Source organism: Triticum urartu, chromosome 3A (assembly GCF_056163025.1).
Source record: "Triticum urartu cultivar PI428250 chromosome 3A, HENAU_Tu73, whole genome shotgun sequence".
NCBI lineage: Eukaryota > Viridiplantae > Streptophyta > Magnoliopsida > Poales > Poaceae > Triticum > Triticum urartu.
The window spans coordinates 577,665,842-577,687,051 of NC_141875.1; the positions used below are offsets into that span (position 1 = coordinate 577,665,842).

The following is a 21,210-nucleotide window of genomic DNA, read 5'->3' on the forward strand; positions in this document are numbered from 1 at the left end:
GTCTGCTTGTCTCCCGAACCCGTAGGGTCTACACACTTAAGGTTCGGTGACGCTAGGGTTGTGAAGATATGTATATGCAGTAAACCCGAATGTTGTTCGGGGTCCCGGATGAGATCCCGGACGTCACGAGGAGTTCCGGAATGGTCCGGAGGTAAAGAATTATATATAGGAAGTGCTGTTTCGGGCATCGGGACAAGTTTCGGGGTTATCGATATTGTACCGGGACCACCGGAAGGGTCCCGGGGGTCCACCGGGTGGGGCCACCTATCCCGGAGGGCCCCATGGGCTGAAATAGGAGGGAACCCAGCCCATAGTGGGCTGGGGCACCAGCCCCTATAGGCCCATGCGCCTAGGGTTCCACCATGGAAGAGTCCATGTGGTGGAAGGCACCCCTAGGTGCCTTGGGGGGGAGGGAATCCTCCCCTTGGCCGCCGCCCCCCCTAGTAGATCTCATCTACTAGGGCCGGCGCCCCCCCATGGCACCCCTATATATAGTGGGGGGGAGAGGAGGGATTTTACACCAGCCCCTGGCGCCTCCCTCTCTCCCCGTTACGTCTCTCCCTCATAGTCTTGGCGAAGCCCTGCTACTGTGACGCCCTGCATCCACCACCACGCCGTCGTGCTGCTGGATCTTCATCAACCTCTCCTCCCCCCTTGCTGGATCAAGAAGGAGGAGACGTCTCCCGTCCCGTACGTGTGTTGAACGCGGAGGTGCCGTCCGTTCGGCGCTGGTCATCGGTGATTTGGATCACGTCGAGTACGACTACATCATCACCGTTCTTTTGAACGCTTCCGTGCGCAATCTACAAAGGTATGTAGATGCATTAGATGACTCGTTGCTAGATGAACTCCTAGATGATCTTGGTGAAACGAGTAGGAAAATTTTTGTTTCCTGCAACGTTCCCCAACACCCCGTGCACAGCTCAGAGCCACCACATGCAGTTCTGCTGTCTCCACAAAAACCGAGGGGGGCGAGATCACTATCTCCAAACCCTCCTCCGCGCAAGGGCCCTCCACACCCAAACCCTCAAAGTCCAACGCGGGTAAAGAGTGCTCAAAATCCTCCACAGACTCCACCCGCTCGCTCCAAAGTCTCGAAGGTGCAGAAGCGGCCTCAATAGATCCAAATCTCAGAGTGGTCGACGACAGTGAGGAGGGAGGCGCCGTCCTATCTCCGGTCGTCTGAGCAACAGACCCCGGTCCCTCGGACATCTCTCGTCCAGGGTCAGCGGTCGGAGTCTCCTTAACCCCCGCACCCTCATCATCCTTGTGCATATCAACATCAGTGGCGGCAGGTGCCTCAGCAAACAGGCTGTCATCCTCAAACTCAATCTGAAGGTTGTAAACCTGGCCTCGATAAGCCCACTTGACCACATCAGGCACAAACTCGATGTCCAAAATACTGACAAGTAAGCGAGCAACCCCATGGGCTCTAGTAAATGCCATATCCACTCTCTCAGGCTTTCCCACCATGATGCCCAAACTAGCAACAACCCTAGCATCCTGCATAGGTTTGGAAGGAGCTCCCGAAAAACGTAACCAAGCCTGGGTAAGAGGTTTCTTATGCATCAGATATCTTATGGCCAATAAATTTTGTTTCAATCCGTGCATGCACTAGTGCCCAGGTAAACCAGGACCAGCAGTAAAATCCGCCCATTGTTTATCAAGCATGTGCAAGTGCCCGGGGTGGCTGGGCGCTGGCTCCACCCCTGTTCACGATGTACATTCTTCTTATCCATTAGAAACATTTTTCTATGCAGGTTTAACATTTTTCAAATGCATGATTTTTTTATGTAAAGTGGTTTTTGTAATAGAAAAAGGTAAAAAAATAAAGAAACAATAAATTGTGAAAAAGGATGAAAAAATGACCGCTTAAGGCCTGTGGTCCTCCCGCGCGCTGGTCCAACCAGTGTCGTAGGCACTTTAGGGGAGACCTTTTTTAGTGTCGCAATAGGGGACACATAGTCGTATCCTGGAAAATACACCATTTTTTTGCTAGTACACAAATTATGTACCATATTTTTATAGAAGGCAAAAAATATGTCACAAGAGATGCTAGAAGCAAAACAAGCTAAGCTACCGACAGACATCCACACACCCACAAGAATATTACAAGCTACTCTCTCACAAAGATTTGAAAACACCACTCCTGCAGTTCTCCAAGTCTGAACCTCATCTAGAATAAGGTTTACAAACTGAGGGATGTTGCATTGCTGAGCAACATTCCCAAACACCCTGGCATTGCTTTATTTCCATAGGCTCCATGCAATAAGAACAACAATTGAATCAAAGCTCTTATTGAATGGTTTTAACAAAGTTTGGCGTGAATAACAATAAGATACACCATTCAGAATGGGCTCGCTATAAAGGAAGAAAGACCCAAGTTGGTTGAGCGGCAGGGCAAATCCTATATGAACTTATTGCATCAGATTATCATTCGAATGCACAGAAGAAACAGAGCTAACTATTGATTTGGGACGACCCACAAGTGACTACTATAACCGGTTTTGGGAACCTTCTAGAGGTTTCCTGATTTTTTTTTCCTCTTGTTTTCTTTACTCATTTTTTGACATCTCTTTTGGTTTCTTTTTTTATATTTCTTTTTTCTCTTCTTTTCTTTGAAGTTTTGGAAATTCAAAGACTATTCATAAATTTTAATTTTTTAAAAAAAATTACAAAATTTTCACATTTCTAAAAAGATTTTGGAAATTTAAAATTTGTTCCTCATTTTTAAATGCTTAGCATAACAAAATTTGTTTGCATCTTTCAGAAAAAGTTAAAGTTTTTTACAAGTCATTGAGTTTATTTTTTCCCCAATTTTTAAAAAGTTCTTGTTTTATTTTTTCACAAAATTTTAGAAAATATTTACCTTTTCAAAATATATTGATGTTTCAAAAGAATGTTTGCAAATTTGAAAAATGTTTGTATTTTCTACAAAATTCTCAATTTTTCATAAAAAACAAACTTTTTAAAATATACCTTTTCCATGATTTCTTCGAAAATAGAATGAAAAAAAGAGTGCTCCAATCAATAATTTGCCTAAATAGTCAAACTCTCTACTGTTCCTACCCGTCGTCGCTACCGTATCCGATCGCCATAGTGTGCGGAAGTGGGCCGACCCACTCGGGGATTGTCCTTTGCGGAAAGGTGGCAATTTGGCGCTATAAGCGTCCGGGGATCCCATTTGGCGCGCGGGTCGTTGGTTAGCGACCGGCCGACCGCGCGCTTCCATTCTGTGTACGTTTGGACCGGCCGAACTTAGCTCTAGAACTTTCCCCAACTGGTTTTTATTCGTTTTTCTTATTTTTCCATTTTTTCTCCTTTTTCATTTTCAATTTTCCTTTCCTTTTTATTTTTCGTCTTTAATTTTATTACATCTTTGATTTTACTTGTAATTTCTTAATTTTGTGAACAATTTTAAAATTTGTGAACTTTTTTTAAAATAGTGAAATATTTTCAAAATCATGAAGATGTTTCAACTTCGTGATTTTTTGAAATCGTGAACATATTTTCAAATTCATGGAGATTTCGTTACAAATTCGTGAACATTTTTTACAAACCCATGAACATTTTTTATTCAATGAACTTGTTTTAAAATTTGTGAACAATTTTTGAAATTTACGATTTTTTTTGAATTTTGCGAACATGTTTAAAAAATCATAAACATTTTTTGAATTCATGAACATTTGTTATCAAGTTCATGAACATTTTGGGAACATGTGAACATTTTTTGCTTTGACGAGCATTGTGTTATAAAATTGTTAACATTTATCTAATCCACAATCATTTTTTTGAAACTTGTGAACAGTTTTTAAATATATGAACATTTTTTGAAATCACGAACATTCCTGAAAATGTCTGTACTAGCTTGGGCTGGAAAGTCTTGTCATGTGTTTACCCTGGCCATAAATCCATGCACGTGTTGAGCCTGGCCCGGGTGTTGGAAGTTTGACACCTGTCTTATACAAAATTTGTCTAGGGCCCACTAATCAAGTCTTAGCATATGTATATAGCTTGTTTCGTAGCCATTGGGCTAGAACATGAACCAAACGTCTAGATCATAGGCTAGCCTGATCAGGCAATAAAATGACATATTTTCAGGTGCAGTCCAGGCAACTATTTATTGCAGGTATGAAGTTATGTTCATCAACTAAACTAGCCCATAGACTTTTTTGCTTTGCCTGGACTAGGCGCCAATTTGCCATCTAACAAGAGCCTATGCAAGACCAGGATGTCAAAGAAAAAAAACCGCAAGGCCAACTACCCCTCCAAACTCCAGGGACACATTTGGTAGCCTGTAATTTTTTTGCCTCCTTGCATATGTGACCGAGTTAGGCCTGACTGACTGAATACATGATAAAATTATGTTTTGCACATAGTTTTTGGTTTGCATCCTCCTTAGCCTGGCCGAGAAGAAACACACGCATGGTATTTGGTTGCAGACCTGTTCCAGGGAGATGCAGAGTATGTGGTGTGTGGTTACATGCAACACATATAGTGGTAACCTCTTGTTGGAGTGGCGAAGTTACACGCAGGGATGAAAACGGAGCGGAAACAGACGTAATTGAGTGCTACCACATTTGTTTTCATATCATTTTGCTGAAGCGAAAACGAATACAGAAACCACGGAAATGAATACGGCAATAGATACTATCGGAAGCGGACACAAACCAAATACAGAATGGACACAAAAACAAAAGTGGGTGCTGACCGAAACTTAAAAACCCTTGAATCATAGAGAAATACAAACCTAAACAAACAAATTTAATGAATTGTTAACGTGGTTACAAATTAATATGATTATGTTAGCAACTTAGCGTAGTATTTTAGTACTGAACAATTGCGTATGGGGTCTAGTTGAGTACGTGTGTGATAGTAGAAGTTGAGAATAAAAAATGATCCTTTCTATTCATAGTGTCATTGTGTGTTGTTTGGTGGTTGGGCTACAAAGCAGCCATAGGCCTATAATAAAAACGGAAATTGCATATTTACGAAAACGCAAAGTTCCATTTTCGTGTCTTTTCCCTCGAAAAACACCATTCCGATTTTGTTTATGTTTCCGCATAAAAAATCTATTTTCATTTCTGTTTTGCAAATTTCCGTTTTCATTTTCATATTTTCTCACTGTTTCCATTTTCCCTCCAGAAACGCAGAAAGTTTTCGGTCCATTTTCATCCCTAGTTACATGCACACTCACATACACAACCCATAAACCCATAAATAGACATAGCATAAACCCATAAACCGGAACCTTAACGCAACCATATTTTTTAAGGAATCTTGGAGGATTCTAATTTTTTGTTTTTTTCCTTCTATTTTGGTTATTTGATTCCTAGGATTACAATCCATATCTTTTTTGTAGGACTCGCTAGTACTAGCTTTCATAAAACTTTTTTCATCCATTCCAACCTAGAATATTACGTATTCACGTGTCAAATCAAATGTCCTATACAAGTCTAGTATTAAAGATGGCATGCCACTTCATTCTTGTGTTTGTCCTATTCCTACATTTAAGATATCTTGTAATCAAAGAGGTTCTAAATAACCAATTTGAAACACCACGTTAGCACCTTCAAGAAGGAGGCAACACATACGACAACATTATCAAAATTAACCAGTGAATGCTAGAACCTAGGTTTTCACCATAACGTTGAAGTTCCAAAACAACACTTCTAGGAAGAAAATGCCGTGCGGGTGATGTCGTTGCCATATCTAACTAATGAAAACCACATCAAGGAATTCATCTCAGTGTTCAAAAACCCAACATCAATTCTCCGTGGTCTCTTCAAAGTTCACCCAAAATATATGACTACTAAAATGACCGCAGGGACCATCTATTGCCCGTATTAGTGAGAAACCTCGTGGAAGTGTGCGTCGTGACATCATGATACATGTGCGAACCAACAAAATGCTCCCAAGAAGCACCCGTGCCACCCTCAGGACCACACAGCCAACTGAATTAGAACACCGTTCTAGGAACCGAACCGGCATGTGTGATGTCCTAGAAACCTTGCTGACCGGCGGCAACGAGGAGAGAGAAGCGCTCTGCTACCATAGGAGCAACAAGGGCTACCACACACTCACGGCCTGTAGCCAATTAAGCAACCGACAATTATATGAAACAAGTGGACCTAACAAGTTTATAATTTAGATACTTTATTATACAGGACACCAGGCTAACAAAGTTCAATGTACATCCATCCATGCCATCTTCCACGCAAATTCAGAAGTCACTCTGGATAAAATAGTTGCAATAATACAAACACCAAGCACCAATACAAAAACGTTTCACATATTCCTTTCTATTACCAAGTGGCTAAGGATTCCCGTATCCATGAGCTACATGCTAAACAAACCTTTCATTAATCAGTTTTGCCGTCGTACTCCGTACTAAATATTTTGCCATCAATTATCGATGCTTCAAGTGGCAGTTGCTATATATATCAAAAGGTCAATCCCGAACAACATGCCAACATGGATCATACTTTAGTATTTTGTCTACGACCAAGTGGCACATCAGTTTAGCTCATTACACTAAATACTACATCCGTATCAAAATATAAGACGTTTTTACAGGGTAAAATAGCCTACAAAAACATCTTATATTTTGGTACGGAGTTTCATATTTTCAGACGAAAACCTTAAGATAGCATTAGGAAAACTGACAACTATTTACGGCGATGTTTACACGGTTGGGGTAGGCGGCCAATATATTTTTACCTAACATGGATGACGACATAGCCTACAGATAAACACACCTCCCACATCGCCTTAGGCTAGCATAGTGGGATTAACTTAGCTACGCACCCAAGACAAATATGCTTACGTGGCAAGAAGTTGATGAGGAGAGAAGTGTTTGTGGTAACATAATATGTTACAGTAACATAACACCCCAATGTAAAATGAGTCTACAACCTAAAGAAGGCTTGCACGACACTACACTCATGTTATTACCCACTATGAAGGTATTATCATATACTAGTAACATATGCATGTTAGTACTCCAAGTTACTCCTCACTATGACTAGTCTTAGACATTGTCTTAGTCTTGTACAACTTTACTCTTTGCCAATGTGACCTTTTATCTGTGTGCGCACGCGCGCGCAATGCTGTTTAGTTTGTGCATCTTAATCAAGCACATTCAAGGTATGTACTCGTTGCGTTTTTATCCCCTTGATATAACATTACGAATCAATAAAAATCGCCTTTTATTGGAAAAATGAGCAATAGGAGATCACCAACACCAGTTAGGTCAGCTTTCTCTTGCATCATCGGTGTCAATATACATGTCAATACAAATGCATAATTCGTTTCACATTTTTTTTATCTCAAACGGTTAATACTTTTGTTAATAGTATTAAATGATGCGGTTAGAATAGATAGGAATACACATGACCACATACAATGGATAGAGGCATAGAGCAATAATCTCTAGGTGATCTTTTTAAGAGAAGACAACCTTACACATCTCTTTCCTCCTAGTGGCCGAACTAGCCCATTTTGTAAGACTGAGGCTACGATAGACAATGGTTGCCCTGCAAACCTTCACAGCCAACCCTCATGTACTTATTAATTGCTAGCCGCGGATTTGTAGATGAGATCGGGCAGAATGACATATCTCGAGGTTCACTCCGCCATGCTCCCCCCTCAATAAATATAGGCCCCAAATTCTAAGTTTAACTTTGATCAACAAAATAATATAAATCATGTGGTATAAAAGTACCATTGGATACCTAATTGAAAGTGATTTCTAATGGTATATTTTTTACGACATATAACTCGCTAATCAAATTATTCTCAAAATTCTAAAGGGGAGGAGGGGAGTATTTGACAAAAAACTACCACATTTCACGTCAGTGTCCCACAGAACTACCACATTTTAAAAAGTGGCCAAAAACTCCAGATTAGTACTAATTTTATGACAAAAAACTAGCAGGTTGAGTTGATGACCGTTTTAATGATTTTAAACTTGTTTATAACATGCGAGACCCGTGTGCCAGAGCTGACGTGGCGGGAAAGTCAACTCCGTTTATTTTGGCAGTCACGTTGGCCGTTATTACAGGTGGGTCCCACACATTATTCTTCTTCCTCCTCCTCCTCTGGCATTTTAACAAATACCTCATGTGCATCATCCGGCGAGAGGAGCTCGTCGTCGCCACCTCCATCGTGGAGCTCGAGCGCGGTCCATGGCCAGGCGCGTGACGCCCAACTCGCCGCGCAGCAGCTCCCGCCCTATGATGGTACTTGACTTTCCCGCCACGCCATCCAGCGAAGTACGTACATGCAGCTGGCACCACACCATGGCTCCAATGGCGAGCTCGAGCAAATCGCCACTGGGGATGGAGCAAGCAAGGCAGGGCTTCCCAGCGGTGGGTGTCCTGCCTCAGCCGGTCCGCGCACTGATGGAGTACTCGGCTCGCTGCTGCGCTCGGCCTCGGGAGCACCCGCCCCTCCATCCCCCAGCGAAGAAGCCGGCGGCGCCGCGGGACCCGCCCCTCCATCTCCCGGCGAAGAAGCCGCTGGCCACCGGCGCCGCGGGATCCGACGAGCACTCATCCCGCCATCTCCCGACGAAGAAGCCACTGGCCGCCGGCGATGTGTGATCCAGAGACCCGGCTACTACTGGTTCCCCGCCAACGCTGCCGCCGCGCTCCTGTTCCAGCCAACACCGGGCTGGTGGTTCCCCGCCAACGAGGATGCAGAGCTCGACAGCGTGCCCGTGCTCTGTTTCATCATGTGGGCACGAACACTAGGTGTTCGTTGAAATGCCTAAGAGAGAAAGAGGATGAGGAAGAAGGTAGATGCTGACATGTGGGACCCACCTGTAATAACGGTCAATGTAACTATCAAAATAAACGGAGTTGACTTTTTCGCCACGTCAGCTCTGACACACGAGCCCCGCATGTCATAAACAGGTTTAAAATCATAAAAATGGTCATCAATTCAATTTGGTAGTTTTTTGTCACAAAATTAGTACTAATCTGAAGTTTTCGGTTTTCGGTCACTTTTTAAAATGTGGTAGTTCTGTGGGACGGTGACATGAAATGTGATAGTTTTTTGTAAAATACTCGGAGGAGGAGGGGGGGGGGGGGGGCGTTTACTACCCTTCTAGAGTTTCTCAAACTAACCACCCCTGTTTAGGCTTCACTGTCCATACTACCCATTCATTAGAAACAATCCCTAAACTATCGCATCAACTTGCTTCTCCCACCACAAAGTAACGAAAGCAAGTGCAACCTCCTAAAGAAAATTAACTAGGAGTACTAGTATTTAACTTGCAACCATCCACCTCTTGGTTTCCCATTTGACATATATAGCACATCCAAGACTAGAGAACTTCCTCCGTTAATCCTAAGTTCCTAATCCACCCACTCTTCTTCACAGCGATAAAACTCAGAATCTCGATCCGCTCGCGGCTTGTCTGCAATGCCGTACTCAGCTGCACGGCCGTCGCCTCAGCAGCACAGCCGGATCAGCTCCGGCTGTAAGGCGTTGGTGGCCCACGGCGCAGCGGTGCCGGGCGAGGTGGCGCGGTACCACGAGCACGCGGCCGGCGCGGGGCAGTGCTGCTCGGCCGTGGTGCAGGCGATCGCGGCGCCCGTGGAGGCGGTGTGGTCGGTCGTCCGGCGCTTCGACCGGCCGCAGGCGTACAAGCGCTTCATCAAGAGCTGCCGCCTGGTGGACGGCGACGGCGGCGCGGTGGGGTCGGTGCGGGAGGTGCGCGTGGTCTCCGGCCTGCCCGGCACCAGCAGCCGCGAGCGGCTCGAGATCCTGGACGACGAGCGGCGCGTGCTCAGCTTCCGGATCGTCGGCGGCGAGCACCGCCTCGCCAACTACCGGTCCGTGACCACCGTGAGCGAGGTGGCGTCGACGGTGGCCGGGGCGCCGCGGGTGACCCTGGTGGTCGAGTCGTACGTGGTGGACGTGCCGCCGGGGAACACCAGCGACGAGACGCGCCTGTTCGTGGACACCATCGTGCGGTGCAACCTCCAGTCGCTGGCGCGCACGGCGGAGCAACTCGCGCTGGCCGTGCCGCACGTCAATTGATGCCCGTCATGCACTCCGGCAGACCAGAAAGGTACCGCCGGCCGTAGACCGTGCCATGCGCGCAAGGTTGGGGCTCTGGAATCTGGAGTGACATGATTTACACCCTAAACTAGCCCTAGTGTCATGTGATTTTTTTTGGCTTTGTGCACCTGGTTGTTTTGTGTAAATCATCTCATCTTGTTAACTTAACTAGTGGTTGAATTAATGTGCAGTACTGATTCGGCTACATATTACTCGAGCTTTGCATATGATATCAGTGAGATCTTACATATACGTGTAAATCTAACTATACAACAAACTAAATGATGAAGTACGTATATGTGGCCGTGTGCCTTCCTCGTGTGCTTAATCCTAATCAAATGAACCGCGTGCACCTCCTAACATTATCCGTGTTGCTGTCTAAGTCGATCTCGCCGACGCGAAGTTTTGCCCAACGGCGACTCACGCGTAGAAACGCTCTCGGGGACGAACTGTACCTCGACGGTGACCGATGGATCCAAAACTATTAAACAGATCACAACTAGTAGCCTGCATGCGCCTCACTTGGACACTACACTGCACCTTCCAAGTCTCCCATTATCACGATCGTGAAATTCTCGCGAACCCACACCCACTTGCACCGCGCGCATACATTTCAAATAACAAATAAACAACTTGTTCCAAGCTCAATTCAACAAAGTTGGAAGAAAAACCAGAGCGGGCCGCCCCCCTTGTACGGGGAATATCTTTCCCTGGCCTGCAATCGAGTAATTAGTAGTACCACCTTGCAGCGTATGGGACTAGTCTTAGGGCAAGTTGCCTAAAGAAACTCCATGATGCGAGAGGCTCGCTTTTGATTGTGCAAGTTGCTCATTTTTCTTCTACAAGTCGATGTACGTGCGTAGAATCTGGTCGACGGATCTATAGATAGCTGAATAGCTGATGCATGTCGATGCCCCCCAGTTTCTCTGGTTGGTAGCTAATCAGTGGCGTCATGCATGAGCAGTTTACATGGAGCCGATTAGCTAATCTGCTCTTATGGAATTAGTAACCCCGGCAAATTTTGCCGGCCTAGACGTCTGTACGGCTGTTTTGGCTACGTGCTGGGTCAGGCAATGTGGAGTATTGTATTGTTCATTGTAAATTAGCCCCGGTTTGTACAGTCTGTAATAAATATTTAGGGCCTCTTTGATTCACATGATTTTTTTAGGACACTGATAACACCCATATGTGAGGCGTTAAGGGGTCTACCCACATATTTTGTGGGTGTCTAAGAGGATCAGCCCACATGCCTATGTGTGGACAAAACAAGTAATGCCCACACGTCTTTTTTCTTCTTCCGGCCCCTCTCACGCGTCTATGTGTGGGCAAAATAGATAACGCCCACACGCTCGTACGTCAGGTCTCCTACCTCATGGTCCCGCACGCCCCGCGTGACAGTCACCACACGCCCCGCAGTTGTCATGGTCCAGACCCTCTTCCATGTTTGTTTAATTGCAGTTGCCATGTCACTGAACTACAGTTACCATGTCGGACAACTACAGTTGCCATGGTTGTTCAACTGCAGGTGCCATCTCAGGTCAAGTGCCAGATGCCATTTTTGGACAACTACAGCTGTTGCCATGTATGGTCTGTTTTACTATAGTTGCCATGATTTAAAAACTTTAGGGTTGCCACCTACTAACACTACGCAGTTGTCATGTATGGTCTGGTTTACTACAGTTGCCATGATTTGAAAACTTTAAGAGTTGCCACCTACTAACACTAGGCAGTTGCCGTGTAGCTCTACAAAGAGACATGGCAAAATAACATGTTCGGGTAAAGAGAGAGTTGCCATTTGCTTACAAGCACACTAGGGCAGTTGCCATGTACCCTACAAAACACATGGCAACTGACATGCTCGGGTAAAAGAAATAGTTGCAATCTGCTTACAAGCACACTAGGGCAGTTGCCATGTACCCTGCAAAACACATGGCAACTGGCAGCTTTGGGTGTGGGAGAGGAGACGGATGTGTGGACGAACTGATAAATGCCCACACACCAGTCCTTGTGCGTGAGTGAAAACTGACGTGTAGGCGAACTGCTAAACGCCCATACACCGGTCCTTCCGTGTGGTGAAAACGGACGTGTGGGCGACCGGATAAATGCCCACACACCAGTCTAGTCCTATGTGTCACCATAAACATGCCAAGATTCGTGCAACCACAATCGGACATGGATCCACACGTGTGGGCGAGATGCAAACGCCCACACGTTTATTTACAGGATAAAAAAAAGCAAAGAATAGAAAACCCATAGAATTTGAATGGCGTGCTCATCTCAATCCCACGGGATTTTGGGTTGTTTGATTGCATTATATGGAAAACAAGGGATTTTTTTTTGAAAAGATTTGAGTGGATACTAGAAATCTTATGAAAAGTAGTAAAAGAAAATCCTTAGAAAAGATTCCTATATGATTCAACCCTGTGAATCAAACTATCAACATATGATTTTTTTTCAAGGATTATAATCCTTCAAAATCCCTATGAATCAATGGAACCCTTAATTTGTCGGCAGCAAACGTTCCTTGGTCGACATAACGTTACAGAAGTCGCATCGGTGAAGCGCGGAAGGGAAAAAAGAATGGGAAAAGAACGCGCGAGGAGCGTGGAAACCAAGGGAAGGATCGCCGTTTTGACGTGATGCTCTGTCGGCCATTTTTATAGCGTCCCGTTAATGCATGGATGCAAAATTTCCAAACGCCTTTGTTAATTAGAAACAGAAAAAGGAAGGATAAAGATGATGTGTTGCCGACTGCCGTGGGGCCTGGTGATTGCGCGATGGAGATGTATATGCCCGCCAACCAATTGATCATTGACATGCAAAAGTAGTGGGATGAAATGCAAATACACAAAGAGCACCAAAAATAGCAAAAAATACATTCAAATTCGTAAACCACCTATCGACGAATACAAGCACTAGAGCGAGTTAAAGATGTGCTCCCCTCATTGCCCCTCCCTCACCGGAGCTGAGCAAAATTTATTATACTAGACAGTCGAAAATTCGTCGTGGCCCTACAAAATCAGCGCATTAGGACAACAACCGTCGCTATTGGAAAGAACTATAGATCTAAAGGATCCAACCAGCATACTAGATCTAAAGGATAGGATCATCTATGATACTAATATACGAAGGTAGTCATACACCATAATTCAACCCGTAGCCCTGGCTCAGTTGAGCCCGGTGAACCTTGATTTAAAATAGGAAAAAGATTCCAGAAAATTTCAAAAATTTTTGTGGTGCAAGATGCTCCTGTCGTGAACTCCATGCAAAATTTTGTGAAGTTTGGACATTCGAGGAGCTCGTGGCAAAAAAGAAAAATCAGGCATGAACAGTGCAATTTTCAAAAGTTTATCAGACATCCAATTTTTTTTCTTTTTTGTCACAAGCTCCTCGAATGTCCAAACTTCACAAAATTTTGCACGGAGTTCACGCACAGGAGCATCTTGCACCACAATTTTTTTGGAATATTTTCAACTTTTTTCAATTTTAAATCGCGGTATCGTTCATGCTTGGGCTCATCTGAGCCCGGGCACCAAATCACCGCTCTCATATCATGCACTAGTATCATATGCATGATACTAAGTTATGATACTACCCAGTACGAGCAACCTGAGTAGCCTTATAGGGCTCAAATCTGAAATCTTATCAACCAATGCGGATGGTGAGTGAAGGAATGTATCTCGTATTTTACAAAACTAACCAAATTAAAGTGATGCATTAATGTGGATCAATTACAGTGCATGCATGCTTGGCCACTAGATGAGTAGGAACATTACATGTATTGGTGAGTTTCTCTTTAATTCTTGCATACAAAGATTTAATACACATCGAAATCTCAATAGGAGATGGAGATGAGCCCTTTTAAATCGGAAGAACCAAAAAGTTGAGATAAGCCCTCTAAATCAGAAAGGAGGGAGTACATTTTAGCAATTATTACTAACAGTATGCTAGATTTCAAGAGGGAAAAACATTCTAAAAAAACTTTGGCCCTGCACAATAGACAAAAAATCTCAAAAGTTTTGTTTTTCCATGTGGACCTCACAAGTAAAACCAGATTTCCATGATCTTTTGCTCACCTTATTCTCGCATAATCACATCTAGACATGGATTTTTCTTGGAATTTACCGAAACTTGCAGGGCCATTTCCTTTTCAAGATAGAGGCTCTTTGAAGTCGACATCTCTATATTGGTTGTTCATATCTTGATATTCCACAATCTCTGCCAATGAAACTGAAAAATACCTGCCATGCACTAGCTATAATAACATTATATGTTTTGGAAAGTCGAGTGAGTCGTCCAACCCAAAGGTGGGAGCCTGAAGTTTTTGAATGCACTATGCATAGCTGGGGACACACCTGATGTGTTTTATCAAGTAATGGATTTGGTAAGTTGTCATCGTTGTAGTGAAGCCGATATAAGGGAGGGGACGTGCACTGGTCGTGCTACGGGTCGTCATACTTTAATAGAGAAGACACTCAAACTTTTATACATGTTCAATTCCAGAAAATGCGGTGCCTTGTTGTGCTCTTGAGAAGATCAAGGAAAATCGTTGAGTGGCGAGAACAAGAATCCCATTAAGAGGATAATTTAGGCATCCTTTTCAAAACATCTCACCTGCCCTAGAAGAGATGGTAGAGGCTTGCACCATGAAGAAGAGCTCTCAACACCACTATTTACGTGAAATATACTTTCATAAGAGTGATATCATTCACAAATGACCAATCAGTGCATTTTATAGGCTCTTGGCCTTGTACAGATGACCACCAATACCCTTGATGGTAAAGGAAATATAAAGTTAAAACAGTCTATTCTAGATAACTCACAAATGCCATTGGAAATGGTGAAACTTCAATGATATCTTAGTAAAATTTGGTCACGTGCATTGGTTCATGTAAGAGGGGTTGCCATGGTCTATGGGAATGGACATGAATGGGCATAATTTTATACCTCCTCCATTGGGTTTCTATTGGAAAATATGCCCTGGAGGCAATACTATTGTATTATTATATTTCCATGTTCATAATTATGACTTTATATTTCATGTTATAACTTTTATGATCTTGGAATATGCGATTCAGTGCAAAACTAATATGCACGTGTAGAATGATAAATGGTAAAGAATAGGTTCCTAGTCTTGCCTCTAAGACTGGCACAAGTGTTGTTGATGATCATGTTTTCCGGATCTTAGGATATCGTTAAGCGTAACGATAGTCCTAAAACAACATTGAGAGTATGACGTTAGAAGAACAATCATATTGAATCGACCCAAACTTGTTTGTTATACTTTGAGATAATATCGCCTGAAATCAATTGTTATAACATGGAGTGTTAACCTGTGTTTTTAGTTCCTCAGACCATGAGATTATTGTAGTCACTTCTGTTGGGGAACGTAGTAATTTTAAAAATTTCCTATGCACACGCAAGATCATGGTGATGCATAGCAACGAGAGGGGAGAGTGTTGTCCACGTACCCTCATAGACCGAAAGAGGAAGCGCTAGCACAACGCAGTTGATGTAGTCGTACGTCTTTACGATCCGACCGATCAAGTACCGAACATACAGCACCTGCGACTTCAGCACACGTTCAGCCCGATGACGTCCTCGAACTCCGATCCAGCCGAGTGTTGAGGGAGAGTTTCGTCAGGACGACGGCGTGGTGACGGTGATGATGTTCTACCGATGCAGAGCTTCGCCTAAGCACCGCTACAGTATTATTGAGGTGGACTATGGTGGAGGGGGGCACCGCACACGGCTAAAAGATCAAATGATCAATTGTTGTGTCTCTGGGGTGCCTCCTACCCCCGTATATAAAGGAGCAAGGGAGGGGGGGTGTGGCCGGCCTAGAGAGGGGCGCGCCAGGAGGAGTCCTACTCCTACCGGGAGTAGGACTCCCCCCTTTTCCTTGTTGGACTAGGAGAGAGAGGGGAAAGAGGTGGAGGAGAAGAAGGAAGGGGGGCGCCGCCCCCCTCTCCTTATCCTATTCAAACTAGGGGGGAGGGCGCGCGGCCCATGCCCTGGCCGCCTCTCCTCTCTTTCCACCAAGGCTCACTAAGTCCCATTAAGTCTGCGGGGAGGGGGGGGGTTCCGGTAACCTCCCGGTACTCCGGTAAAATCCTGATTTCACCCGGAACACTTCCGATATCCAAACACAGGCTTCCAATATATCAATCTTTATGTCTCGACCATTTAGAGACTCCTCGTCATGTCCGTGATCACATCCGAGACTCCGAACAACCTTCGGTACATCAAAACATATAAACTCATAATATAATTGTCATCGAAACGTTAAGCGTGCGGACCCTACGGGTTCGATAACTATGTAGACATGACCGAGACACGTCTCCGGTCAATAACCAATAGCGGAACCTGGATGTTCATATTGGCTCCCACATATTCTACGAAGATCTTTATCGGTCAGACCGCATAACAACATACGTTGTTCCCTTTGTCATCGGTATGTTACTTGCCCGAGATTCGATCGTAGGTATCTCAATACCTAGTTCAATCTCGTTACCGGCAAGTCTCTTTACTCGTTCCGTAATACATCATCCCGCAACTAACTCATTAGTTGCAATGCTTGCAAGGCTTAACTGATGTGCATTACCGAGAGGGCCCACAGATACCTCTCCGACAATCGGAGTGACAAATCCTAATCTCGAAATACGCCAACCCAACAAGTACCTTCGGAGACACCTGTAGAGCACCTTTATAATCACCCAGTTACGTTGTGACGTTTGGTAGCACACAAAGTGTTCCTCCGGTAAACGGGAGTTGCATAATCTCATAGTCATAGGAACATGTATAAGTCATGAAGAAAGCAATAGCAACATACTAAACGATCGGGTGCTAAGCTAACGGAATGGGTCAAGTCAATCACATCATTCTCCTAATGGTGTGATCCCGTTAATCAAATGACAACCCATGCCAATGGTTAGGAAACTTAACCATCTTTGATCAACAAGCTAGTCAAGTAGAGGCATACTAGTGACACTCTGTTTGTCTATGTATTCACACATGTATTATGTTTCCGGTTAATACAATTCTAGCATGAATAATAAACATTTATCATGATATAAGGAAATAAATAATAACTTTATTATTGCCTCTAGGGCATATTTCCTTCAATCTCCCACTTGCACTAGAGTCAATAATCTAGTTCACATCGCCATGTGATTTAATACCAATAGTTCACATCACCATGTGATTAACACCCATAGTTCACATCGACATGTGACCAACACCCAAAGGGTTTACTAGAGTCAATAATCTAGTTCACATCGCTATGTGATTAACACCCAAAGAGTACTAAGGTGTGTTCATGTTTTGCTTGTGAGAGAAGTTTAGTCAACAGGTCTGCCACATTCAGATCCGTAAGTATTTTGCAAATTTCTATGTCAACAATGCTCTGCGCGGAGCTACTTGAGCTAATTGCTCCCACTTTCAATATGTATCCAGATTGAGATTTAAAGTCATCTGGATTAGTGTCAAAATTTGCATGGACGTAACCCTTTACGACAAACCTTTTTGTCACCTCCATAATCGAGAACCATATCCTTATTCCACTAAGGATAATTTTGACCGCTGTCTAGTGATCTACTCCTAGATCACTATTGTACCCCTTGCCAAAAAACAGTGTAGGGTATACAATAGATCTGGTACACAACATGGCATATTTTATAGAACCTATGGCCAAGGCATAGGGAATGACTTTCATTCTCTTTCTATCTTCTGCCGTGGTCGGGCTTTGAGTCTTACTCAGTTTCACACCTTGTAACACAGGCAAGAACTCTTTCTTTTACTGTTCCATTTTGAACTACTTCAAAATCTTGTCAAGGTATGTACTCATTGAAAAACTTATCAAGCGTCTTGATCTATCTCTATAGATCTTGATGCTCAATATGTAAGAAGCTTCACCGAGGTCTTTCTTTGAAAAACTCCTTTCAAACACTCTTTTATGCTTTGCAGAATAATTCTACATTATCTCCGATCAACAATATGTCATTCACATATACTTATCAGAAATGCTGTAGTGCTCCCACTCACTTTCTTGTAAATACAGGCTTCACCGCAAGTCTGTATTAAACTATATGCTTTGATCAACTTATCAAAGCATATATTCCAACTCCGAGATCCTTGCACCAGTCCATAGATGGATCGCTGGAGCTTGCATGTTTTTGTTAGCACCTTTAGGATTGACAAAACTTTCTTGTTGCATCATATACAACTCTTTTTTAATAAATCCATTAAGGAATGTAGTTTTGTTTATCCATTTGCCAGATTTCATAAAATGTGGCAATTCCTAACATGATTCGGACAGACTTAAGCATAGATACGAGTGAGAAACTCTCATCGTAGTCAACACCTTGAACTTGTCGAAAACCTTTTGCGACAATTCTAGCTTTGTAGATAGTAACACTACTATCAGCGTCCGTCTTCCTCTTGAAGATCCATTTAATCTCAATGGCTCGCCGATCTTTGGGCAAGTTAATCAAAGTCCATACTTTGTTCTTATACATGGATCTCATCTCAGATTTCATGGCCTCAAGCCATTTCGCAAAATCTGGGCTCATCATCGCTTCCTCATAGTTCATAGGTTCGTCATGGTCAAGTAACATGACCTCCAGAATAGGATTACCGTACCACTCTGGTGCGAATCTCACTCTGGTTTACATATGAGGTTCAGTAGTAACTTGATCTGAAGTTACATGATCATCATCATTAGCTTCCTCACTAATTGGTGTAGTAGTCACAGGAACAGATTTCTGTGATAAACTACTTTCCAATAAGGGAGCAGGTACAGTTACCTCATCAAGTTCTACTTTCCCCCACTTACTTCTTTCAAGAGAAACTCCTTCTCTAGAAAGGATCCATTCTCAGCAATGAATATCTTGCCTTCGGATCTGCGATAGAAGGTGTACCCAACATTTTCTTTTGGGTATCCTATGAAGACGCACTTCTCCGATTTGGGTTTGAGCTTATCAGGTTGAAACTTTTTCACATAAGCATTGCAACCTCAAACTTTAAGAAACGACAGCTTAGGTTTCTTGCCAAACCATAGTTCATACGGTGTCCTCTCAACGAATTTAGATGGTGCCCTATTTAACGTGAATGTAGCTGTCTCTAATGCATAACCCCAAAACGACAGTGGTAAATTGGTAAGAGACATCATAGATCGCACCATATCTAATAAAGTACGGTTACGACGTTCGTACACACCATTACACTGTGGTGTTCCAGGTAGCGTGAGTAGTGAAACTATTTCACATTGTTTTAACTGAAGGCCAAAGTCGTAACTTAAATATTTTACTTCTGCGATCATATCTTAGAAACTTTTATTTTTGTTACGATGATTCTCCACTTCACTCTGAAATTCTTTGAACTTTTCAAATGTTTCATACTTGTGTTTCATCAAGTAGATATACTCATATCTGCTCAAATCATCTGTGAAGATCAGAAAATAATGATACCTGTCGCGAGCCTCAATATTCATCGGACCACATACATCAGTATGTATGATTTCCCACAAATCTGTTGCTCGCTCCATTGTTTCGGAGAAAGGAGTCTTAGTCATCTTGCCCATGAGGCATGGTTCGCAAGCATCAACTAATTCATAATCAAGTGATTCCAAAAGCCCATCAGCATGGATTTTCTTCATGCGCTTTACACCAATATAACCTAAACGGCAGTGCCACAAATAAGTTGCACTATCATTATTACCTTTGCATCTTTTGGCAATATTATGAAAATGTGTATCACCACGATCGAGATCCAAGAAACCATTTTCATTGGGTGTATGACCATAGAAGGTTTTATTCATGTAAACAGAACAACAATTATTCTCTAACTTACATGAATAACCGTATTGCAATAAACATGATCCAATCATATTAATGCTCAACGCAAACACTAAATAACATTATTTTAGGTTTAACACTAATCTCGAAAGTATAGGGAGTGTGCGATGATGATCATATCAATCTTGGAACCATTTCCAATACACATCGTCACTTCACCCTTAACTAGTCTCTGTTAATTCTGCAACTCCTATTTACTATTCTTAGCAACTGAACTAGTATCAAATACTGAGGGGTTGCTATAAACACTAGTAAAGTACACATCAATAACATGTATATCAAATATACCTATGTTCACTTTGCCATCCTTCTTATCCGCCAATTACTTGGGGTAGTTCCGCTTCCAGTGACCAGTCCCTTTGCAATAGAAGCACTCAGTTTTAGGCTTAGGTCCAGACTTTGGTTTTTTCACTTGAGCAGTAACTTGCTTGCCGTTCTTCTTGAAGTTCCCCTTTCTTCCCTTTGTCCCTTTACTTGAAACTAGTGGTTTTGTTTACCATCAACACTTGATGCTTTTCTTGATTTCTACCTTCGTCGATTTCAGCATCACGAAGAGCTTGGGAATCATTTCCGTTATCCCTTGCATATTATAGTTCATCACGAAGTTCTACTAACTTGGTGATGGTGACTAGAGAATTCTGTCAATCACTATTTTATCTGGAAGATTAACTCCGACTTGATTCAAGCAATTGTAGTACCCAGACAATCTGAGCACATGCTCACTGCTTGAGCTATTCTCCTCCATCTTTTAGCTATAGAACTTGTTGGAGACTTCATATCTCTCAACTCGGGTATTTGCTTGAAATATTAACTTCAACTCCTGGAACATCTCATATGGTCCATGGCGTTCAAAATGTCTTTGAAGTCCCGATTCTAAGCCGTTTAAGAATGGTGCACTAAACTATCAAGTAGTCATCATATTGAGCTAGCCAAACGTTCATAACATCTGCATCTACTCCTGCAATAGGTTTGTCACCTAGCGGTGCATGAAGGACATAATTCTTCTATGCAGCAATGAGGATAAACCTCAGATCACGGATCCAATCCGCATCATTGCTACTAACATCTTTCAACTTTGTTTTCGCTAGGAACATATCAAAAATAAAACAGGGGAGCTAAACGCGAGCTATTGATCTACAACATAGATATGCTAATACTACCAGGACTAAGTTCATGATAAATTTAAGTTCAATTAATCATATTACTTAAGAACTCCCACTTAGATAGACATCCCTCTAATCCTATAAGTGATCACGTGATCCATATCAACTAAACCATGTCCGATCAT

At 43.0% G+C, this 21,210-nt stretch overlaps 1 protein-coding gene across 1 annotated transcript; it reads left to right on the top strand.

Moving 5' to 3' along the window:
• Nucleotides 1-9,209: 9,209 nt before the first annotated feature.
• LOC125548776 (abscisic acid receptor PYL4) lies at nucleotides 9,210-10,273 on the top strand. Its single transcript, XM_048712317.2, has one exon. The coding sequence runs from the start codon at nucleotides 9,427-9,429 to the stop codon at nucleotides 10,045-10,047; it is 621 nt and encodes a 206-aa protein (XP_048568274.2). The 5' UTR covers nucleotides 9,210-9,426; the 3' UTR covers nucleotides 10,048-10,273.
• The last annotated feature ends 10,937 nt before the right edge of the window (nucleotides 10,274-21,210 follow it).